General features: G+C 56.3%; 2 protein-coding genes across 8 annotated transcripts; one reads left to right on the forward strand and one right to left on the reverse strand.

Moving 5' to 3' along the window:
• The first annotated feature begins 1,467 nt into the window (after nucleotides 1-1,467).
• Nucleotides 1,468-9,817, forward strand: STAP2 (signal transducing adaptor family member 2). Of its 4 annotated transcripts, XM_025861494.2 has the most exons (13): nucleotides 1,472-1,792; nucleotides 4,018-4,089; nucleotides 4,248-4,370; nucleotides 5,679-5,735; nucleotides 6,188-6,288; nucleotides 6,461-6,595; nucleotides 7,444-7,513; nucleotides 7,605-7,707; nucleotides 7,831-7,905; nucleotides 8,901-9,053; nucleotides 9,141-9,230; nucleotides 9,313-9,387; nucleotides 9,663-9,817. In XM_025861494.2, exons 1-13 carry the CDS (start codon nucleotides 1,691-1,693, stop codon nucleotides 9,749-9,751), a joined length of 1,245 nt encoding a protein of 414 aa, XP_025717279.1. In that variant the 5' UTR covers nucleotides 1,472-1,690; the 3' UTR covers nucleotides 9,752-9,817. The 4 variants fall into 4 exon arrangements, with proteins under 4 accessions (XP_073743285.1, XP_073743286.1, XP_073743284.1 ...); XM_073887184.1 differs by lacking the exon at nucleotides 8,901-9,053 and having other exon boundaries at nucleotides 1,468-1,792; XM_073887183.1 differs by lacking the exon at nucleotides 7,831-7,905 and having other exon boundaries at nucleotides 1,470-1,792.
• FSD1 (fibronectin type III and SPRY domain containing 1) lies at nucleotides 9,748-21,538 on the reverse strand. 4 transcript variants are annotated; one of them, XM_073887181.1, is made up of 13 exons: nucleotides 21,406-21,538; nucleotides 20,332-20,349; nucleotides 19,982-20,113; nucleotides 19,099-19,200; nucleotides 17,964-17,986; nucleotides 17,646-17,767; nucleotides 16,987-17,196; nucleotides 13,367-13,465; nucleotides 12,398-12,557; nucleotides 11,967-12,046; nucleotides 10,632-10,883; nucleotides 10,429-10,517; nucleotides 9,748-10,332 (listed from the first exon to the last, which is right to left on the reverse strand). In XM_073887181.1, exons 1-13 carry the CDS (start codon nucleotides 21,418-21,420, stop codon nucleotides 10,222-10,224), a joined length of 1,413 nt encoding a protein of 470 aa, XP_073743282.1. In that variant the 5' UTR covers nucleotides 21,421-21,538; the 3' UTR covers nucleotides 9,748-10,221. The 4 variants fall into 4 exon arrangements, with proteins under 4 accessions (XP_073743282.1, XP_025717277.1, XP_073743283.1 ...); XM_025861492.2 differs by having other exon boundaries at nucleotides 20,332-20,427; XM_073887182.1 differs by having other exon boundaries at nucleotides 20,277-20,349; nucleotides 21,406-21,523.
• Nucleotides 21,539-22,638: the final 1,100 nt, after the last annotated feature.

Here is a 22,638-nt window from a genome sequence, read left to right on the forward strand (position 1 = left end):
GCTAGCAGTGAAATCTGGAATGAAAAATTCAATGCTGGGGTGCCTGGGGTGGCTCAGTTAGTTAAATGTCTGCCTTCAGGGGGCACCTGGGTGGCTCAGTCGGTAAGCGGCTGCCTTGTGCTCAGGTCATGGTCCCAGGGTCCTGGGATCGAGCCCTACATCGGGCTCCCCGCTCTCCGGGAAGCCTGCTTCTCCCTCTCCCACTCCCCCTGCTTGTGTTCCCTCTCTCACTGTGTCTTTCTCTGTCAAGTAAATAAAATCTTTTAAAAATAATAATAATCTTAGGGCGCCTGGGTGGCTCAGTTGGTTAAGCGACTGCCTTCGGCTCAGGTCATGATCCTGGAGTCCCGGGATCGAGTCCCGCATCGGGCTCCCCGCTCAGTGGGGAGTCTGCTTCTCCCTCTGACCCTCTTCCCTCTCGTGCTCTCTATCTCTCATTCTCTCTCTCTCAAATAAATAAATAAAATTTAAAAAAAAAATAAAAATAATAAAAATAATAATAATCTTAAAAAAAAAAAGTGTCTGCCTTTGGCTCAGGTCATGATCCCTGTGGTCCTGGGATCAAACCCCACATTGGGCTCTCTACTCTGTAGGGAGCCTGCTTCTTCCTCTCCGTCTGCCTGCCGCTCTGCCTGCTTGTGCTCTCTCTCTCTCTCTCTCTCTCTCTCTGTCAAATAAATAAATACAATCTTATATAAAAAAAATACAATGCTGTTTATAACTGTTCAAAAACAGAAAAGAAAAAAAGAAATGCTTAGATGTAAGTCTACCAAAACAGGTACAGGACTTGTATGAGAAAACTATACCTTGCTGATGACCAAAATCAAAGATTTATTTAAGATATTATTTATTTATTTGACAGAGAGAGAGACAGCTAGGAAGGGAACACAAGCAGAGAGAGTGGGAGAGGGAGAAGCAGGCTTGCCGCTGAGTGGGGAGCCCGATGTGGGGCTCGATCCCAGGACCCTGGGATCATGACCTGAGCTGAAGGCAGACGCCTAACGACTGAGCCACCCAGGTGCCCAAAATCAAAGATTTAAATAAGTGAAGATATAGACCATGGATAAGACTCAACATAATAGGGACGGGGCAGTGGAGCTCGTCGTGACTCTTGATCTTAGGGTTTTAAGTCCAAGCCCCACATTGGGTGTAGAGATTACTTAAAAATAAAATCTAAAAAAAATAAAAGACAACATAGTAAAAATGTCAGGCGTTCCTCAATTGATATGCAGGTACAATTCCTATCAAAATCCCAGCAAGATTTTTTGGTAGGTTTAGGTAAGGTTGGCCTAAAGTGCAGGCAGCCTAAGGGGCACTCAGACCTTCATGCTATGTTCCTGCCCTGTCCTCTCTTGACACATCCCTTGCCGCCCCAACACTTTGCTCCTCCCTATCGCACATCCAGACCTTTGCTTAGACAGGTGCCTCCTCCGTGAACCCTCTGCCCAGTCTCTGCTCTGTACTGAAAGCCTCCCGGTGGCCCCCTCCTCCATAACTCCTGCAGGCCTCCCAGACCTCCTGGGGAGACCAGAGAGGCTGGGATTTCCCTAGGACAAGCCGGGTCCAGCACCCGCCCATTGCTGGCAGGGGAGGGAGCTGGGGAGCTGACAGAAGAGGAAATTCCCCTGAAATCTGTTTCTCTGCTTCCTGGCTCAGCTGGCGCGCACCCACTGGAAGGAGAGGCCAGGCCATGGCCTCAGCCCTAAGCCCACCCTGGGTCCCCAAACACAAGGGTGCTCTACCCTCACACTACTATGAGAGCTTTCTGGAGAAGAAGGGACCCGGCGACCAGGTAAGGCGGGGCAGGGAGCTGGCACAGCTGGGCTCCTAGGTGGCTGGCGGCCCTTCTCTGAGCCTAGAACTCTGCATCTGGCCGAGGGGGCGGGGTGGGTACTGGGTACTGGATGGAGCGGGGCGTGTGCTGGGGGCTGGAAAAGGTTCTGTGCCCCGCCGGGCTGATTTATCTCCTTCTCTTTGCCTCTCCCTGCCTGTCTCCATGTGTCTCCCTCTTGGTCTCTCTGTCTCTTGGATACAGGCAGGATCAGGGACTTCCACCAGGAAATGGGAAGACTTCTGACTCCCATACCCCACCCCAGCCCCTAAGTAACCATGAACCTCAGCTGCAGGGGTCAAGGCCAGGACAGGTGGCATATGGGGACAGTGAAAGCTGAGGGGGCCACATATGGCAGGACCAAATACTCCTTCCCAGGAAGGTCCATCTCTCCCTCCCCACTGCTCCTGCTCATTTCCTGCTACAACCCCAAACACCCACCCACTGCTTTCCGGGCCCACCCCCAGAGCCACCAGAAGGAACCCCCAGTTCCCTCCTCCCTGCCTTGTGCCTTCAGGTGCCCACATCCTCCCCAGCCTAGACAGCATTGAGACCACAGCGGCTCGGAAAGGCCTGGCCCCAGAGTGCAAGACCCAGGTTCACATCCCTGCTCCATGCCTTCCTGACTCGCAGGCCTTGGACAAGTGACTCTGTCTTTGTGCCTCAGTTTTCTCTAGTACAAAATGGGTACACGAGGGCCCTAGTCAGGGTTACAGGAGAGGGGTAGCCCTCAGTGGTCTGTGGACCCGACTCTGCAAGCGCTAGTGCTTTACTGGTATTCACACCCCCAATTCTCACAACATCCTCCGAGGTAGGTACACCTCTATGGCCATTTTATAGGTGGGGAAACTGAGGCACGGAGCGTTTAATTATCTTGTGCAATGGTGTATAGTGTGTCCATAAGGAAGCAGGTCTGACCATGCTGAGTTTAATCACTTATTACTCTGTTCCCAGTGCCTGGCACATAATAGGTCCTCAGCAAATGTTAAATGTGTGTATATATCTACGGACAGATGGTGGGTGGGTGGATATGTAGATGAATAGATGGATGGATAGATGGATAGAGAGGCAGATGGATGGATCTATAGGTGGATTGATGAATGGATGCTAGCTGTCAATATGAGAGCTATCCTCATTATCATTATGGACTAATTAAAGTACCTCCTCCTTCAGGAAGTTTTCCCAGATTCCCACTTGGAGGGCCTTTCTCGTCCTCTGTGTCTCAAGGTTCAGGGTCTGTCCCTCCCGGGGCCCTAATTTCTCTTCCCTGGAGGATTTTGGTATCTATGCTTTCTCTTTCTTTTTAAGGTTTTATTTATTTGAGCGATAGCATGAGTCGGGGGGGGAGGGCAGAGGCAGAGGGAGAGAGAGAATCCTCAAGCAGATGCCCCACTGAGCACAGAGCCCTAAGCAGGGCCCGATCTCTGGACCCCGAGCTCATGACCTGAGCCAAAACCAAGAGTCGGATGCTTCACTCACTGAGCCACCCAGGCACCCCAGATTTTAGTACCTATTCTTTCTATATTCTTCTGGAAGATGATCTATTTCGAAACAGAAGCCAAGTCCCATTTATTATTTTGCCTGCAACACAGCTGGGTGCAGAGTAGGTGTTCGGGGAATATTTGCTGGAAAAAAACCCCAGAATCGTACAGTCTTAGCTGTATCAGCCCCTTAGACCTCCAAGAAAATTAGGACATTTGCAATTCAGAATTCTGGGGAGACATCCTGAATCTACTGTACTTCTAGAATCCAGAGCCTTGTAAAATTAGGAGATCCCAATAAATATTTATGGGGTGGACATGGAGAAGGGGGATATATGTATGTGTGGATGAGTAAGTAGATGGGTGGGTGTGTGGGTGGATGGTTGGTTCAACTTTCTCCTAGAACTCCTACCTCTGTACACTGGGGGGCTGCTCTGGATCTCCCATCCCTTCAAAATTTCTTTGGTCCTTTCTCAAAGAATAACAGATCCCGAGGGGCTGGGCCATGGATGGGGAGGGCCTCCCAGAGAAGGAACATTTGTTCAAAGACCCAAAGCAGGTGATGAAGGAAACTGTGTGAAGATCTGGGGAAAGAGTGTTCAGGCAGAGAGAACAGCCAGTGCAAAGATCCTGAGACAGGCGTGGGTGTCATGGAGGTACCCAGATTTTCCTTCTCACCTTCTGCTCTCTATCTTTGGTCCTCAGGATTACAAGAAGTTCTGGGCAGGCATCCAGGGTTGCACTCTTTATTTCTATAATAGTAATCGGGACTCCCAGGTAAGGATGGGAATGAGGGCTCAGGGCTGGTCTCCCCACCCCAGCCCTGACCTCGGGGACCAAGCAGAGAGTGTGGGTGGGTGTGGCCAAGCCGAAGGGCCTGAGGAGCCTGAGGAGCCACAAGCCTGGTGCTCAGACTCCTGCTTCTGGATCCCCAGCACGTGGAGAAGTTAGGCCTAGGAGCATTTGTGAGGCTCACCGATGAGGAGCCCTGGGGAAGCTCAAGAGACCCTGACATCTATTTCAGCCTGGTCCTCTGGAACCAAGAGATCAAGTTCAAGGTAGGCCCGTCCCTCCCTGTCACAGGTACCACTCACACACACTAGCATGGAGTCACATGGGGTCTACCACTGGGTTGGTGACCCGGGGCAACTCACTTAACTTTTCTATGCCTTGGTTTCTACAACTGCAAAACAGGATCATACGCGTAGTCATAACAAGATGTGAGCCCCGTGGATGGTCACTGCCCGCATGCAATCTTTCAGGCAACGTTATTGAGCACCTACTGTGTGCCTGACACTCTCCTAGTCGCACAGCTGTGAACAAGACAATTAAAAATCCCCACCCTTGTGGAGTTTAGAGTCTAGTGGGAAGACACACAATAAACAATATAAGTGAGTGAAATATCTGGAGTGTCAGGTGGCGGGAGATGCTAGGGAAAGGAGAGAGGGGGGTTGGGGTACAGTGTTACACAGGGTGACCAGGGAAGGCCTTACTGAGGACCCGAAGGAGGAAAGGGAACCAGCAATGTGGATAGCTGTGAAATGGCTCTTTAGCAGAGGCCTGGCATATTGGAGGAGCAGGGAGGAGGCCCATGTGGCTGGAGCAGAGTGAGGTGTGGGGGAGGGAGCGGGGCGGAGAGAGGAGGGGGGCTGTGTGGTGCGGGGCCCTCTGTGGGCCCTGGGGAGGACTTGAGCTTTTACTCCAAAGGAGGCGGGAGTCCTGGGAGGGTTTAGGGATACATGGCGTTACATGTATAGGGATACATCATCTGATTTATGTTGTTTTATTTTATTTACTTATTTATTTTTAAGATTTTATTTATTCATTTGAGAGAGAGGGCGTACAAGAGGGGGTGGGGGTTGGGGCAGAGGGAGAGGGAGAAGCAGGGAGCCTGATGGAGCGCTGCATCTCAGGGGATCCTGACCTGAGCCGAAGGACTTTTAAAACAACACAAACCAGGGGCGCCTGGGTGGCTCAGTCGGTTAGGCATCTGCCTTCGGCTCAGGTCATGATCCCAGGGTCCTGGGATGGAACGCTGTGTAGGGCTCCCTGCTCAGCGGGGAGTCTGCTTCTCCCCCTTCCTCTGCCCCTCCCCCTGCTCGTGCTCTCTCGCTCACTCCCTCTCTCAAAATAAATGAGATCTTAAAAAAAAGTTGATGTAGAATAAATAAAAGAGACAAATAAATAAATGTTGATTCAGTGACATTACAGGATAGCATCCCACATTACTAAGGACTTAAGTTCAGACGTCCTAAATGAACACGTCCTTACTCATTTAACCTTGAAAACTACTAGTATTCCTCATCCCCATTTCACAGATGAATGGGCCGAGGCTCATTGACATGGACTCCTCTTTCCCTCCCCAGGTAGAGAGCCTGGAGTCTCGGGAGATGTGGAAAGGCTTCATCCTGACGGTGGTCGAGGTAAGCGCGGGCACCTGCTCAGAACCCTCTCTCCTCTTTCCACCCTACACCCCTCAAAGCAGCCTCCTCTTACGCGGGCGGCCGCCGGCCGTGAGCCAGGTGGAGCCCACAGACGTAAAATATGTAAAAGTTACCTGCCATTACTTAAAAGCCTGGAGTTTTTGTCAACATTCCTGATTTCTCTTTTAGTCATTTGTCCTCTGCCTGGCCCCTGCAGGCCGCTGGGTTTGAGACCCTACATTCATTCTAGCATCTGATCTGTCCTCCCCATCAGCGAGGTGTCTTCACGTCCCCTCCAAAGCCTCTTTGCCCCTGCCCTGGGTGGCTGCAGAACGCGGGTTCCCATCCTGGCTCGGCCCGCACCCCGGTCTCAGGGTGCCCGTCGGTGACACGGGCACAAGCCGCTCGTGCCCTAACGGCCGAGCGTCCTCGGGCGCCCCATCAACCCTCAGCTGCGTGTCCCGTCGAACCTGACCCTGCTGCCCGGACACCTGTATATGATGGCCGACGCCCTGGCCAAAGAGAAGGCGCGCCGCGCGTTCGAGGTGCCCTCGTGAGTGCCCCGCCGGGACGGCGGCGGACGGAAGCGCGAGGCCGGAGACTGGGGGAAGGCCAGCCGAGCGTACGCGGCCCGGTCCAGGCGCGGGGGGCGGGGCTTCGCGGGAGGGCGGGGCTGGGATCCAGGGGCGGGGCCTGCCCTGAGTGAGGGACGCGGCCCTCCCCAGCTGCTTCATGAAGGTGAGCCGGCTGGAGGCGCAGCTACTCCTGGCGCGCTATCCCGATTGCGGAAACCTGCTGCTGAGACCCAGCGGGGACGGCGGGGACGACGTGTCGGTCACCACGCGCCAGACGTTCAATGGGTGCGCCTGCGCGGCGCCGGAGCCGGAGCCGGGGAGGGAGGAGGAGCGAGCGTGGGGGCGGAGTTAGAGCTGGGACGGGGGTAGTCCCTAGGGGCGGGGCCAGAGCTCCCGGGGCAAGAGGTCCTGAGGCTGGCCCCGCCCCGGGATGGGAGGGTAGAGTCACTGCCTGGGGGCGGGGCTAGGGGCCAGGCAGGGCGGTGGATCCCCTTGGGGGAGGAGTTAGATCCTGGAACCGGGACGGGACTCTATAGGCGAGGTCAGACCTTTGGATTAGGATCGGCTCTTCGGCGCGGAGTCGGAGCTGGGTCTGGGCATCTGGAGCAGGGAAGAAATCAAATCCAGGGGTGGTAACCAGTCCTTTGGGCGGAGTCAGGACCCTGAGGGTGGAGTCATGTCCCGGCCCTCCCTGTGGTCAGGCTTTTGAGATGGAACCACTGATTGAATCAGGTTTTTGAGATGGAACCACTCTGGGAGCGGATCAGAGACTGATATTAAAGCTTCCTTTGGGATAGTCTGGTGAGGGGTCGGGCCAGTTGAAGGTGGAGTCAGAACCCCGGGGGCGGAGCCCAGTAGGGAGGCAGAGCCCAGTAGGGAGGCGGGGCCTCCTGGGTGGAGCCATCGGGGCATGGTCCTCCCTGGGGGCAGTGGCAGGACCAGTGGCATGGTCTTTCTGGAGGGTGCAGTCAGTTGAGGGCCTGGTTCTCCGCATAGAGCCACGCCAGGACTCGGCGTGGTCAGTGTGCAGGAGAGCAAGAAGAGTTCAGGCCCCCCGCGGGGTCGGAGCCAGGACAAGGGGCGGGGTTCTCCCTGGTCTGAGCCGGTCCCCCCACTCACCACGGCCTGCGCAGGAAGTCGGTGTTCCGGCATTACAAGGTGAAGCGTGAGGGCCCCAAGTATGTGATCGACGTGGAGGAGCCGGTGAGCGTTGGTCCGGGGTCCCGGGGTGCGTAGTGGTGGGGTCTGCGCCCCTTCCTCAACAGCTTTAACTGCGACCCCTATCCGTCTCCAGTTCTCTTGTGCCTCACTCGACGCAGTGATCAACTATTTCGTGTCACACACCAATAACGCGCTGGTGCCCTTCCTGCTGGACGAAAACTACGAGAAGGTTCTAGGTGGGTGCGGTCTCAGGGAACTCGGGGGACCCAGTACGTGCCTCTCCAGCTCCTGCCCCCACGGGCCACCCCTGGGTCAATGCCCAGCCGCCGCACCTCCGCTAGGACCGATCTCTGTTGTAGGCCACGTGGAGGCGGATAAAGAGAACGGCGAGAGTGTGTGGGTGGTGTGTTCGACCCCCGCGGCGCCGGGCGCAGGTGATGCCCCCGCCCTGCGGGCACCGCTGGGCCACGGTGGGGAGATACCTGGGACCCACATGGCACCGCCCGTGTCCAATCTTGTAGCCAGAGTTGCAACGACCCGGAAATTACCCAGACCCTGCCCTCCGGGTTGTGGAGCCCGGATACACTCCCAGCCCTGTGCGGTTGAACCTGGGGCTGGAAGCAGAGGTGCCTAGACTTGGGCAGAGAAAGAGGGCAGAATAGGAGGAAGGCTTCCTGGAGGAGGGGGTGTTTGCTTAAGGTCTCAAAGGATTTCAGTAGGTAGAGATGGGCTTCACCTGGAGCAAGAAACTACCCAGAGAGAGCATCCCGGGTGGCTGTTGAACTGGGAGGCGGTCCCGTTTATGGAGCAGGAAGAAGGGGCTGGAAGGGTCTGTGGGGTAAGCAGTCTGGTCCTCCTGGGGCTGGGCAGATGTGGGGGGACCCTTGTGCACGCTGGGCATGTATGTACACACACACACACACACACACACTGTACACTCACGAACCCGGACTGCATCCGTCTGCATAATCAGAAACTCATTTGTAGACACCTACACGGCCGAGGGCTCCACACATGCGTGAGTACAAGTGTCCCACAGTTCCAGTCCTGTGTCGCACACATACGCACACCTAAGCCACAACCAGGCATGCACACACAAATGCTCACCCACGAGCGCAAATTCAGACATTCTGAGGTACACGGGTATGCACACTGATGGAGACGAACACCTGAGCACATACTTTAGTATCCACGCAGTGTCATGCACGTACACACGTTTAGGTGTGTGTGTACAAACCCTTTACATATATTCAACTATGCAGATTCACTCAGTGTACATGTTTATACTACACAGGGACACGCACATGCACAGGGTCACATGCCTGAATCCTGGCATGAGTACATGCATCCTCATTCGGAGGCAAACAGACCCCCGCGAAGGTGTCCCTGCACCACGTGGGCCCAGACAAGAACTGCCGTTTCCCACCAGGGCCTGCACCTGCCTCAGGTGGCCCCAAGCAGCTGCCGCCCGTGCCCATCACACCTGTGTCAAGCCAGGGCAGGTCACCCCCACTCCTGAACCAGGAGAACTACGTGATCCCCACTGGAGATGCCCCAGCTGCCAACTACACGAACGGGGATGGTAGGTAGGGACGGAGCCAAGGACAGATGGGGACAGGGGGAGGGGGCTCAAAGCCGGATGTAACACACCACACCTTTGTCCATACAGTGCCTTCCCCCAGTCAGCCAGTCCCAAAGCCCAGGAAGTTGGCGAAAGTCCAGGCAAAGGCACTCAAGCCACCCGTTGCCCCCAAGCCAGGTAGGAGTCCCTCCTCCCCCGCCCTTCCCTCATCCAGCCCAGAGCCAGCCTCCGCCTTCACCTCTTCATCTGCCTTCTCCAGAGCCTAAAGGCCTCAGCGGCGACCTGGCCAAGAAGCTAGCAGTCGGCTCAATGCAGACTCTCTTCCCCACCACAGGTGAGGCGTGTGGGGATCGATGCAGGGTGGGCCTCCCAGGTGGGTGGCCTGTGCAGTCACACGGAACCCCCCACTCCAGAGCTCCCCATGCTCGGTCTAACGCTGAGCCATCTTGAAATTCCTCCAGGCTTTTGAGTACATTTTCACCTTTCACGGGGCCCCACAGATTTTGCAGCACGTTGTGGGTGGGTGTGGGGTTGGGGGCACAGGCACGGACTGCGGATCCCTGGTGCAGCGGAGGCCTCGGTCACACACACACACCCCCCCCCACCCAGGGTTGGCAGATTTGACGGCGGAGCTGGAAGAGAAACTGCAGCGGAGGCGGGCTCTGGAGCACTCCACTGGACACGCTGGGGATCAGTGAGCCGGGCTCGGGCTTCCGAAGTCAGCCGACCACTCCTCCCAGAATAAAAGTTCAAGTGACCCCAGGGCCGATGTGTCTGGCCTGGCTTGGGCCGGGGTGGGGGGCTGTGAGCGTCTGTCAGATGTCCGCCCACAGCAGGCCCCACTTGCTCAGCAAAACCTGCCACCTGACCCTAAAAGAAAGGCCCATTTTACAGCCAGGAAAGCTGAGGTCCAGAGAGGTTTGGGGCACACTCAAGTGCCAGCCAACCCCAAAGAACCATCAGCATGGCCTGGCCAGTGATTGACTTTTATTAGGAGGTGAGGTGGGGACGAGGGCCCGCCCTGGTGCCTGTTCCCCATTGGTGACCCCCCCCCCCAATCAGGAGTTAAGGCTCCAAGCAGCAAAGTGAGAAGAAGGTGTCGGCTGAAACAACCAAGGCCTGCGAGGGGGCCCCAAACTCAGCCGGGCTGGGCGGGCGGTCCAGTGGCCTAGGTGAGGCTGGTGTTGGAGCTGCTGGTGGCACTGCCCCGCTTCTGCAGGCAGCGCACAGAGCTGGGGACCTGCAGGCCTGTCGTCACCTGGAAGCTGCCGCACCACACCTGGGGACCAGTGAACGGTGAGGGGGGTGGGCAGGCTCAGGAGCAGAGCCAGCCCCGGCCCCACCCCTCCCCTCCCCGCCGTGGAAGGGTTCTCACTGTGAAAGCAGGCAGCACGGGCTGTGTGAACTTGGCCTTGAAGGTGTGCAGCAGCTGTTTGGTGCGGGCGTTGTAGAAGGACAGGAGGCCTGGGGTGGAGGCAGAGCGACAGGGGCGGGGTGGGGGGGAGCGATGAGAGGGGCTTGCGGCAGAGAGCGGGCGGGGAGAGGGGGCTCGCGATGCTGATCGGGGCTCGGGGTCACCTTGGTGGAAGTCGCAGTGCACACCCAGGCAGTCGGGCACGGGGGGTTCCAGCACCTTGGCCTTGTTGGCGTGCTTGGCGGTGAAGCTGACCTGCAGCCAGTTGTTGACATGCAGGCACCAGGACGCGGCCGTCTTGCCCAGCTGCTCAAAGCGGCCCAGGCTGCGGTACGCCACCCCCACGCCGAACGCCTTGCTGTCCGGCTCGTAGCGCACCTCCCAGTAATGTTCCCCACCGTCGATCAGTGTGTCCCCTGTGGGGTAGGCAGCGGGGGCCGGGTGGAATCGGGTCCCAGATGCCCTTCCACAAAGGGGTGGTCACCCCCATACTCCCCAGACCCCAGCTCTTCCCTCCAGATACTCCTCAGTTCCCAGCTATTCCTCCCAGGTAGTCCCCAGGCTGCATCCACTTCCTCTAGATACTCAGAAAGCCCAGATACTCTCCAAGCCTCAACTAATCCTTTCAGATTCTCTGCAGGTTCAAGCTACTCCTTCCAGATGCTTCCAGTCCTTAGAAACTTCCTCCAGATACTCCTCAGTCCTCAGTTCTTCCCAGAGACTACATAATCCCCAAACCCTTGCTCCTGGCCAACTCCACGTATGGCACTCTGGGACTCTTTCCTGTCGCTTTGTGAATCTAGATTCTACCCAGACCCCCAGCTCCTGGTGGAGGCCAACTTCTGGGCCTCAGCTCTTCCCGGATCTCAGTTAATCCCCGAGTGCACACTCTCCCAGGTCCAGATTCAGATCCTGGCCAGCTCACCTCCTCCCTGATCCAGCGACTCCTGAGCTTCAGCTTTCTCTACGCGCTCCTGCCCCCCCCCCCCCCGCTCCCAGCTCCCGTCCATCTACTATCTCAGCTCCTCCACAGATACAGGGCTCACCCCCACATATGTTTCTTCTCCAGGCCTGCTCCCCCACCCCCGACCTCAGCTACTCTCCTGACCACAACTAGGTGAGGTCTCAGCCACTCTGCAGACCAGCGCCCCCCACCCCTTCCCCTGCTTCTTCCCCTAACCCCAACTCTAGCCAAGACCAGCAACCATTCTTTCCAGCTACTTCGCAAGTCCCAGGCATTCCACAAACCCCAGGAACCCCCCCCCTTGGCTGATCTCTAGGCCAGAGCCTCCGTAAGCTCTGCCCCCCACCCCAGGAAGCCCACCCCCCAATCCTCCCACTCCTCCAGCACCACAGCAACACATTATTAGACCCATTCCCAGAAAGCTTCGTTGGTGGCTGCCTCAGTTTCCCCAGCTGAAGTTCTCTCCGCCCCCACCCCCCCATCAGGGCCCCGCCCAGAGTGTCCCCTCTGCCCTCCTGTCTTCGCTCCTCCTTACCCAGCACCGTGTAGGACTCAGCCGTGAAGCGGTCCCGACCCCCACGACCCGAGGGCATCCTCTTGGGGGACGGCACACCTCTGTGAGGGGCGGGGAGGGGAAGGCTCAGTTCGGCCCTCACCGGCCCCAGAGGAGGGTTTCCCTGGCCCACCCAGCCACCATGGTCTTCTCATCAGTCCTCTGTAGGACTTGGTTCTTTTCGTGCGCTGGGCCCCGCATATCAGAACATGGCCCTGCCCTTCCTAATGTGGAAAACTATTCACCTGTCAAGACCCAGCGAAAAACCTCTTCTCCCTTCATTTCCTCTTTGCACTCCTCCAGCCCCATGTCCCTCCTCCCACCCCAGGCTCGACCACGCAGGACCCTGGGTGTCCCTGTCCAGCTTGATCTCCTCCACCAGACACTCGGTGGGGGCGGGGGGGACAGGCTACCTCGCTGGGGAGTTGACGGGAGACGCGGTCCGCCCCTTGCCATCTTTCTCTCGAGCCTTGATGTCCTGCACCTTCCCGCCCATGGCGTCCCACTCCACGGAGAGGTCATCCACCCGCAGGTTCTGGTGAGATGTGGACGCATCCAGGCGGAACATGAACGCTGGGGCCGGGCAGACGAGGGAGTCACAGAGATGGGGAAACCCGGAGAGACACGGAGAGAGACAGAGAGACAGACAGTGACCAAGACACACCGTGACAGGGACAGAGAACAGAAAAAGACAACGGTGACTGAGACAGAGAGAGAGAGACCGACGGACGGACTCAGGGGCAGACAGCTACAGAGAGAACAGGCAGCAAGACACCAAGACAGACGGACGGATGGACGGATGGACGGGGAAGCGCGGAAGGGGCAGAGCGTGTGGCTGGGGCAGTGAGGGCCGAGGGCTTGCCGCCTAAAGGTCCCGTAGGTTGGGAGGCATTTTCCCAAAGCGCTCGCGCTCTGTGCTTCCGCTGCAGGTTAATCGCAGGAGAGGGGCCGGGCTGTAGCACGATAGTTAAGCTAGGCTGCAGAAGGACTTCCTACCGAGGGCACGCAAAGGTGCTGCCGTAGGAGAGTAAGATCGGTCTTCACGACTGATACCCCACCCCCCACTCTAAGAGCCCTTATCTGTTTTGTTTTGTTTTTTAGAAGAGAGAATAAGTGTGTGTGTTTGTGAGAGAGAGAGAGAGAGAAAGAATATAAAAACCATCCAGGTAAAATGGGGTCAACTGCAAAAGCAAAAAACAATAGCAGGTTTATATTAGACACTTGGGCTGGGGAATCTACTGTGGACTAAGCTCTGAGCTTCCTGGCAGCCCGAGCAAAAAGGGTCATAGAACCCTGATTAGAAGATTATCATTACACACCAGTACCTGGGGCCCCAGGGTGAGGGGTTGTGGAGTCACAGGCAGGGTGGGTGGGGCAGTCACCTGGTGTCTCCAGGGTCACTGACTCGGAGAACTCGCCTGCGACCGCCTTATTACAGGCCTTCACACGAAAATTCATGTATTTCATGTCAAACTTGAGACCTAGGAGCAACAGAGGGATCTCAACATTGTGTGCACTTTGAGCAACCGGTTATAGGTCCCTGTGTCCCAGGGCAATCCCACCACTCCTCGTTCTAAGGAGCACCTTGCAAACAACATCTTATCCCTGAGAAACCACCCTGACCCTCATTCACCTGCAGGACTATGTGTAACTTGGCTCCGCCTCCAACCCAGACTAGCCAATCAGGATGCTTTAGGAAGCAATAACAGCAGGTTCAGGAATAGCACATGACCCAAACTGGCCAATAAGAATCTTCCCTGGGACACCAGGCTGGTATTCTAGGGAGCAGAGTCACTGTCTTCTCTGGGCTGGCCAACTAGGAGGAAGCTCCTAGTTTACAAATTAAAAAAAATTTTTTTTTAAAGATTTTATTTATTTATTTGACAGAGACAGCGAGAGAGGGAACACAAGCAGGGGGCGTGGGAGAGGGAGAAGCAGGTTTCCCGCCGAGCAGGGAGCCCGATGTGGGGCTCGATCCCAGGACCCTGGGACCATGACCTGAGCCGAAGGCAGACGCTTAACGACTGAGCCACCCAGGCGCCCCTCCTCTTGGGAAAATTTATCAGTGCATTTGGCAAGCCTCCTTCTGAATGCAGCCCCCAGATCCAACAAATGCAGGGAACAGCAGTGAGCGAGTCATTTGCTGGAACCCCTGGATCTAGCCGTGCCTGGTGAAAAATTTCCCCTACTTCTACGATATGCCTCACACTCCCTTATGTCCTTTTTTATGAGTTTCTTCGAGTCTTAAAAAATAAAAAGCAACTACCGAGCTGTCTTTAGTTGTGTTTCCCCTTAAGCTAACCCTCTTTAGAGAGCTGTCTACATCCCTAACCTTTCTCTGCTGCCTCACTTCCTCTCCCTCCTCTGGCTTTGTCAGTCCCCACCTTGCAGGACCTCCTGGCTGACCACTCCTTCCCCCCTGGACCATTCTCTTTCCTTGGCAGCCAAGGCACAGTGGTCTCCTGGACACCCCCTCTGTTTGCTCTCCCTAGGTCCTCTTTGCAGGCTCCTCCCTCCTTGACACCCTTAAATGTCGGGGCAACTCAGTCTGGGGCCCTTACTCGCCTCACTCTGCTTGCTCCCTGACACTTTCTTGCCCCTCACATACCACCCATCCACCACAGCACCCACAGCCCAACCTCTAGCCCAAACCACATGTCCAGGTGCCTCCTGAGCGTTCCCCATGGAATGCCCATTCTCTGACCATCCCAAACAGCACTCAGCACCCCCTGCTCTAAAACCTCCCATAGCTCCCCTTGCCCTCCAGGTAAAGACCCCATTCCTCTTCTCCCTTCTCCCCACAGATGTGGGTGGCAAACTTAACTAGTTTCAGACACAAAGGCCCAGCGCTCTGGCCTCCGAGCCCTCGATCAGGTTGTTCCTCCTCTTAGAAGGCGGTTCTCCACCCGCCCCTTCTCTTTCGGGCCTCAGGCTGGCTGCCAACCTCCTCCAAGGGCCCAACACTGGCTCACCCTTCTCCGAGAGTTCAGCACTTTGCTCAGTGACACCGTCTACCGCCCCCAAGCAAAGATTACCAACCAGAAGCCTCAGTTTTAGAAACCTGGAACCCATCTGATTATGGATGGTCTGAACTCACTGCGGGCCTCAGTTTCCTATTCTGCAAACCAGCAATCATATTCCCCATTCTTTTTTTTTTTTAAGAATTTATTTATTTATTTGACAGAGAGAGACACAGCGCGAGAGGGAACACAAGCAGGGGGAGTGGGAGAGGGAGAAGCAGGCTTCCCGCCGAGCAGGGAGCCCGATGCGGGGCTCGATCCCAGGACCCTGGCATCATGACCTGAGCCGAAGGCAGACGCTTAACGACTGAGCCACCCAGGCGCCCCGGATTCCCCAACCTAAGCAGGGTTCACATGAGGATGAGATGAGTGGAGGCATGTAAGTTACAAACACTAAACCAAAACCCTCCTGACTGTCCAAGCAGTCGAGATGGCAGGTGGGCTCCAAATAACCACATGGGTTAGTTAGCTAGATGAGTGTCCCCACCTGCATCCTCAGTACCACACACTTTTTCATGGACTCAACTTCCTGCCCTGCGGAATTCACTCGCTAGAAATTCTGTGGAAGGCAGGAGGGTATGGCCAGGGGGTGATGCATCAGGAAGCCTGTGATATAGCAGCCCTCCACCTTAACCGTGGTGGCAGTTATGTGAATTTGCACATGGGAGAAAACTGCACAGGGGAGAGATCACACACACACACACACACGGATGAAGTACTGAATCACCAGGGAAATGTGGATCGACACCGCAGAATATGCTCGTGTCGGTTCCTCGGTTTTGACACTGAGCTATTGTTACGTAAGCCGATATTAGTGGCGAAAACCGGGTATGTCCACACACGAAAACGCTATTCAGCCTGAAAAAGGAAGGAAATCCTGATCCGCACGACAACATGGATGACCCCTGGGGACACTGCACTCAGTGAAATAAGCCAGACACGAAAGAGCAAATCCTGTCCGATTCTGCTCACGTTAGGTACTAGAAGTAGTAAAAATCACAGGGGCAGGAAGTAGATGGTGGGAGCCAGGGGCTACAGTCAGTGTTCCATGGGGACAGAGTTTCAGTTTTGCAAGATGGAGAGTGATGAAGATGGTGTGATGGCTTTACAACGTTATGAATGTACTTACTACTACCGAAGTGGACCCTTGCAGATGGTTAAGATGTAAATTTTATGTTACATAATATAATGTATAATATATATGTTACATAATATATAATATAATAGAAAATATATATATCGGGGGAAAAGTGGGGTATGTTTATTTTGATTCCGATGCAAAGGACAGGCCCTCTTGGTGGCTGGTAGCTTTTCTTTCCTGCAATTAGCATGCTCATTATTAACCATGTATGCTAATTACAGATAAAGAACAGGCTGATTACAGCCCAAGAGCTGGGGTGATGGTTATCTTGTCAGCAAGACTCGCCCCGCCGCTGAGGATTTCCCTTGGCTCAGGACCGCTTCTGAAACTCATTAGGGACCCCCTGATTTTACCCTTCCTCAGACCCTCCCCTACCGGCTGGGGGATCCCCCGCACGCATTCTGCTCTCTTACACCTGCCAAGGAAATCCCCAAATACTGGGAGGACGCCAGCTCCACGAGGGGAGGGGTTTTCGTCCGTTTTGCTTACTAATGCAAGGGCACAGCCCGGTACACCACAGGCACTCCATACACTGGAATGAACAAATGCTGGATGGTAGCTGGGGATGGAGAATGCCTTCTCCCCCTGGGCCTCAGTTCCCTCATCTGTAAAATGCTGATGATAAGCCTGTCCATTACATGGGGGCAAAACATTTAGTAAGCCCTCCATGAACAGTGCAGGGGCGATCACCAATATCGTTTTCATTATTATTACTTTCTGTTACTCCTGATCAGCCCAGCCAGGCCCCCCAGGTGAAAGGGGATCCTGGAACTGCCGAGCCACACCGGATTGGGAGGGTGGAAGGGGAGGGGTTTCGGCAGCAGGGCTGAGCTGCCCTTACCAGTCAGGGTGTACTCTGTCTGCCGGATGCCCTCAATGACCATCCAGGGCTGATCCTCCTTGAGACGGGGCGGGCCCTCGAAGTTGGTCCGACGGTACTCCAGCACGTAGTGGTCAATCTTGCTGTCCTCGTCTGGCATGCGCCACACCAAGGTCACACAGTTGTCTGCTACCAGGGACTCGGCCAGGTCAATCACAGGGGTGCTGGGCACTGTCCAGGACAGAGGGGCCACCTTACTGAAACTCCCCCACCGGCACCATAGGCCTTCTTGGGGCCGGGGCCCCTCCGGGTACTGGGGTCCATGGGTGGAGCTTCCCCAGGGTTTCACCAGGGTGGGGTGGCGGGGAAGAGCTTTCTCACGGTTCAACCAACAAAGGGCTGGACCTTCTCTTGGGACTCCACCATTTAGAGGTAGACTACTTCCAGAATTCTCTGATAAGAGTGTGGCCTTCGTGAGACTCCACCCCTGGTGGGTGGGGCTTTTCAGGGCTCGGCTACTGGGGGCGGGCTTCCTCGTGGCTCAACCCATATGGGAAGGGGAGCCTCGGGGCTCCACCCCCAGGGCCAGCGCCTGTGGGGTTCCAAAGCCGGGCTCCCTCTGGCCTGTCTCAGGGTACCACTGGCCTGAAATCCAGGCCCCGAGAAAGTTCTCCTCTCACCAGGTAGGAACTTGAGTGCCTGTAGCATCCTCCGCTCTTGCGCGAAGTCCACCATGAGGTGACTCATGTTGTCGCTCACCTTGGCCTTCAATGACAGCCGGAAGGCAGGGGCCATTGTCACACTGCAGGGAAGAAGGTGGAGGCAGCCTGCTGGCAGGCACCTCAAGGGGGCCCAGGCCCGGTTCTCGGAAGTGTGTGGGAGACCCACTCCCCCTTGTTCTGGTCCAGTGCTCTGGGCCCAGAGACCCTCCCCTGGGTGTCCCCACCTTCACACCAGGGGCGGGGCACTGGGGTGGGAACCAGATCCCAGTATCTTACCCATCTTTGATTTGCTTGGCAGCCTAGAAAAAGCGACAGGATAAAAGTCAAAGAGTTTCCTTGATTGAATCAGAAAGCTACCGTACAGACAGGAATACTGAGGCCCAGAGGGGCAGCCACTGGCCAAAGTCCCCCACCATTGGGGCAGAAACGCTTGGCCGTGCCCCAGAGGGATGGGGGCAAAGACAGGCTCCTACCCCCACCCCTATCCCCAGTGCCTGGTGCCCATTATATCCAGCTAGTCAACTTGGCAAATAAAAATACAGGGTGCCCAGTTAAATCTGCATTGCAGATAAACAAAATGATTTTTTGGTATAAAAATATGTCCCATTCTATATTCAGGACATATACTAAATATTGCATGGGACATACGATACTAAAAACATTTTCGTTGTTAGAGGCGCCTGCGCGGCTCAGTTGGTTGAGCGATCCGACTTTTGGTTTCAGCTCAGGTCATGATCTCGGGATTGTGGGATCCAGCCCCATGTCGGGCTCCGCGCTCAGTGTGGAGTCTGCTGGTCCCTCTCCCTCTGCTCCTCCCCCTGCTCTCTCTCTCTTTCTCTCTCTCTCTCAAAATAAATAAATAAATAAAATCTTTTAAAAATTTTGTTAAATTTGAATTTCAGATACACAACAAACATTTTAGTATAAATATGTTCCACGCAACATCTGGAAATACTTTTTTTTTTTTAAAGATTTTATTTATTTACTCATGAGAGACAGAGAGAGAGAGAGAGAAGCAGAGGGAGAAGCAGGCTCCCAAGGAGCAGGGAGCCCGATGCGGAACTCGATCCCAGGACCCTGGGATCATGACCTGAGCCGAAGGCAGACGCTTAACCATCTGAGCCACTCAGGCGCCCTCTGGAAATACTTTAATACTAAACATTTGCATGGGATCTGCTTACACTAAACAAATTACTCCTTGTTAAATTTAAATTTCAATTTCAGATCAACCACAAATAATTTTTTAACATAAGTATGCTCCTTGGGATCTTTGGGACATACTTATACTAAATGTTGTGCGGGCCACACTTATACTAAAAAAATCACTTGGGGTTGATCTGAAATGCGAATTTAACCGGGTGTCCTGTATTTTATGGCCTAGCCCTACCAGTATGGCTTCTGAGGTACCCACCTGAGGGAAGTCGTTGCTGTCTGTGGCCTGCAGGGTCTGGTTGGCTGTCTCCAGAAGCTCCTCTGAGCTCTCCAGGGCCCGAGTGCAGGCGGCCAGCTGGTTCTGGGAGTGGCACGGCACCGAGGGAAGAGACACCTCACCCCACCGCATCAAACCCTCCGGGGCTCCCCACTGCCTTTGGGATTCAGGGTGCCATGCCTTTCTCCAACTCCAGATGGGGGAGGGAGGGTGGAAGGAAATGGGGCCTCACTCCTGGCAGCACTTCAAAATCACCTGGGGATCCCTTTCTTAAAAACTCCCCTGTCCAGGCCACACCTGAGCCTCAGCACCCCAAATTCTCCCAGGATTGGGAATCCGGGATGTTAGAAAGTTGTCCAGAAGGCTTTGATGCAGCCCCAGTACCTCCATTTAGAGTCTGAGACCCCACAGGAGCCATGGGGTTGGGGGGTGTTTGGCAAGAGGGGATGTTGCCAGATCTGGGGGACCAGTGGGAAGGGCTGAGAAATTGGAGGTGAAGACTGGAGGGAAGGAGGAGCCAGATGTGGGGGTGGGGCTGTGGTGACAGAGAAGGGGGGAGGGAGGTGGTAGGAACAGAGATCAAGGGGAGCGGGTGGGGGTGGGGGATTGATGGATCACAGCCAGTGAGGGGGCAGAGAAGAGACCAGGAAAAAGAGGAGCTGAGGCCAATGCCACTGGGGTGTCTGGTTCTGGACACTGGAGACACCTGGGGGCCTTTCCAAGAAGTGGTGCAGGAGGAGGAGCAGATTTGGAGGAAGCCACTAGGGCCAGATGGGCTCTGCTGAGTCTGAGGGGTGCCATGGGGGAATCGGGGCTGGGTGGGGGTCTGGGAGAGTTTCCCCCCACACACACACCCAACACACACCTGCAGCTCGTAGGTGCGGCTGGCCCGGTCCTGCTTTATCTTCATGAGCATGCCCTCCTTCAGCTCCTCCAGGAGAGAAAAGAGGGACTGGAACTCGGCCTCCAGGTCCTCCTGCACCTTGGTGGAGTTTGCCTTGGAGAGATGTTGTGGGGTCAGACAGGCCAGGGTGGGCCAAAGCCTATGCTCAGATGGGGAAACTGAGGCGTGGACACCGTAGCCAGGCCACGGCAGACAGGCATCAGCAGTAACAGGCTAACTCCTATGGCTGCCCCCTCCCTCCATCCCTTCCACGTACCTGTCCAAGACTTCCCCACCTCCTTCCATCCCTACTGCAGAGGCGCCTTCCTCACCTCCACGTTCAGCAGCATCTGCTTGAGGGAGTAGATGAAGCTTTGAATCTCTTCATTCTTCACAGCCAGGGTGGTAATGATTTTCCGCAGAGCCTCCTGCCGCCACCGGAAGCACGCACACATGCAGGGCCCGTAAGCCCCTCGGGCACCCGGCTCCCCCACCTGGGGGTCCCCACTCTGCCTTCCCGGGATCCAGGAGATGTGGGAGCCACAGCGCCAGTGAGCTCAGGTACCCGCCACGAGGCAGGCCCTGGGCAAAGCTCTGGCCCTATCTTCCCTCACTCAGCAGATGGACACTGCAAGCATGCCCATTTTACAGCAGAAGAAACTGAGGCTCACAAAGAACCTCTGGGGAAGGGGCAGACCCTGGGCTTGAGCCAGGTCGCCCCAGCACAAAGCCTTCAACCTTGTACCTATCTACTGAGGGCGGGGCTCGGGGCTCGGGGTTACCTTGGGGAAAGAAAACCCCAGAGCAAAATCATGCCGGTAGAAAATGGGCTATCCTAGGGAAAGGGATACCTTGGGAACAGGGATTAGAAAAAAGAAAAGAGGAACCTGGAGAACAGAGTGCCCGAGAGCCCAGGTACCTGGGGAGTGGGGGACCGAGGTCTGGGTGAGGGGACGCCTGGAGAGAAGGAAGCCGCGTGGGAGGATCCTGCTGGGGCCTGGAACCCTGACCTAGGCCTCGTACGTGTCCCTTTCCTGGGGGAGCAGGATCGTGGGACCACCTGGGCTGAGCTAGAGGGGCGTCCTCCGGGGCGGGGCGGGGCACAGACCGGACACCTGGTCCGCAGTCCGGATGGAAGGCGTGGGGGATGGGTCAAGGATTCTGGGTGCGCGTGGGGGGCACGGAGGCGATGAGCTTGGACCCCGGCCCAGATGAGGAGAGGTCGGGGCGACGGCTGCGGGTGCTGCGTCCCGAATTAGGGGGCTTGATCCGGGCGGGGCTGGGGCGGGGGTGGGGCCTCGGCCGCAAAGCAGCTGCGGGGGTGGGGGGGCGCTGCGGCATCACCTGGTCCCCTCCCCCTTGTCCACCCCCGCCCGGGGCCCCGCCCCGCCCCGCCCCGGTCCTACCCTCTGGTCCTCCATGGCTTCAGCCCAGGTCGTCCCCGGCCCGGCCCGCGGGCCCCGCTTGCTCTTCTAGTCCTCAAGCTGCCTTTGCCGCGACCACGAGCCAATGGCCCGCCGAGCCCTCCCCGCCGCCGCCGCCGCCGCCGCCGCAGCCGCGCCCCCCGTCAGTGCTCCATCACTGGCCGCAGTGCGCACGCTCACCCCCCCCCGCGGCAAGCTGGGAAACGTAGTCCCGCGCTGGGGTCCCTGAGAGCCGGGACCCCCAGAGCCTGGGGCCCGCCAGGCGGCATTGGTAGTGATGACTGAGCTGCGGAGAGCCCGGAGCTGGGAAGCAGGTTGCCGGGGTTCGACCCCTGGCCCTGCTGTGTGACCTCGAGCTCATCCCTAGTCCTCTTGGTGCCTAAGCCTCCCCACTCTTGCACCCATGCCATTTCGTGGCTGTTCCTCAAACTGGAATTCCATACTCTCCTCCAATGAGATCTGGCCCCTAACCGCTCACACTCCTTGCATTTACTCCTAGCATTTACATTTTGCCCGAGCTGATGTTCAGCTTCGAATGCCCTTTCTCTCCCCAAGGCACAACTGAACTCCTATACATCCCACAAAGCCCTAGGCTCTCACAGCCCCTCCTCCAGAAGTCTGTCTGCCTGACCGGAAGCCACAGGTCTCTGAATGTCTGTGTCCGGTTTGGTCTTCCCTGTCAGCCTGCGGCCAGATCTATCCAGGATCTCGAGCATTGCCTCTGGGCAGACTGTGGGGGAAGGGTAGAGTTGGTGGGGGAAGGGTAGAGTTTGAGAAGAAAGTCGGAGGGAAGAGGTGGCCTGGGTAGGGGAGGTTGGGAAGCTGTGTGTGTCCGCTGGGGCGGTGTGGGCAGAGTGTCGTGGCAGGCAGGGGCCGTCCTGCGGTTGATAGGAAGGGCGCTTCCGAGCACACAGGACCTCTTCTTTTTGGGTGAGAAAAGAGGTCATCATGTGGTTAGGGTGACACATTGAGGCCTGAATTCTGCCACCTCCTCCCACCCCACCCCCCCAGGGTGACAAATGCAGGGCTGGGAGAAATCCCAGGCCCTACGAACCTGCTCCACTGGGCCCCCAAACTTCTGTGCAGGCTGTGGGGACAGGGGAGCCCCCCAATACCTGTCATGGGACCTGAAGCCATCAGCACAAATCTACTCTGAACCTCAAAGGAAGACATTTTGGGGGCCAAATAATTGAAGCTAGGATTCCGATCTTCAAT

This window comes from Callorhinus ursinus, unplaced genomic scaffold (genome assembly GCF_003265705.2).
Source record: "Callorhinus ursinus isolate GAN/ISIS: 27379988/994484 unplaced genomic scaffold, GSC_fseal_2.0 scaffold77, whole genome shotgun sequence".
NCBI classification, from domain to species: Eukaryota; Metazoa; Chordata; class Mammalia; order Carnivora; family Otariidae; genus Callorhinus; species Callorhinus ursinus.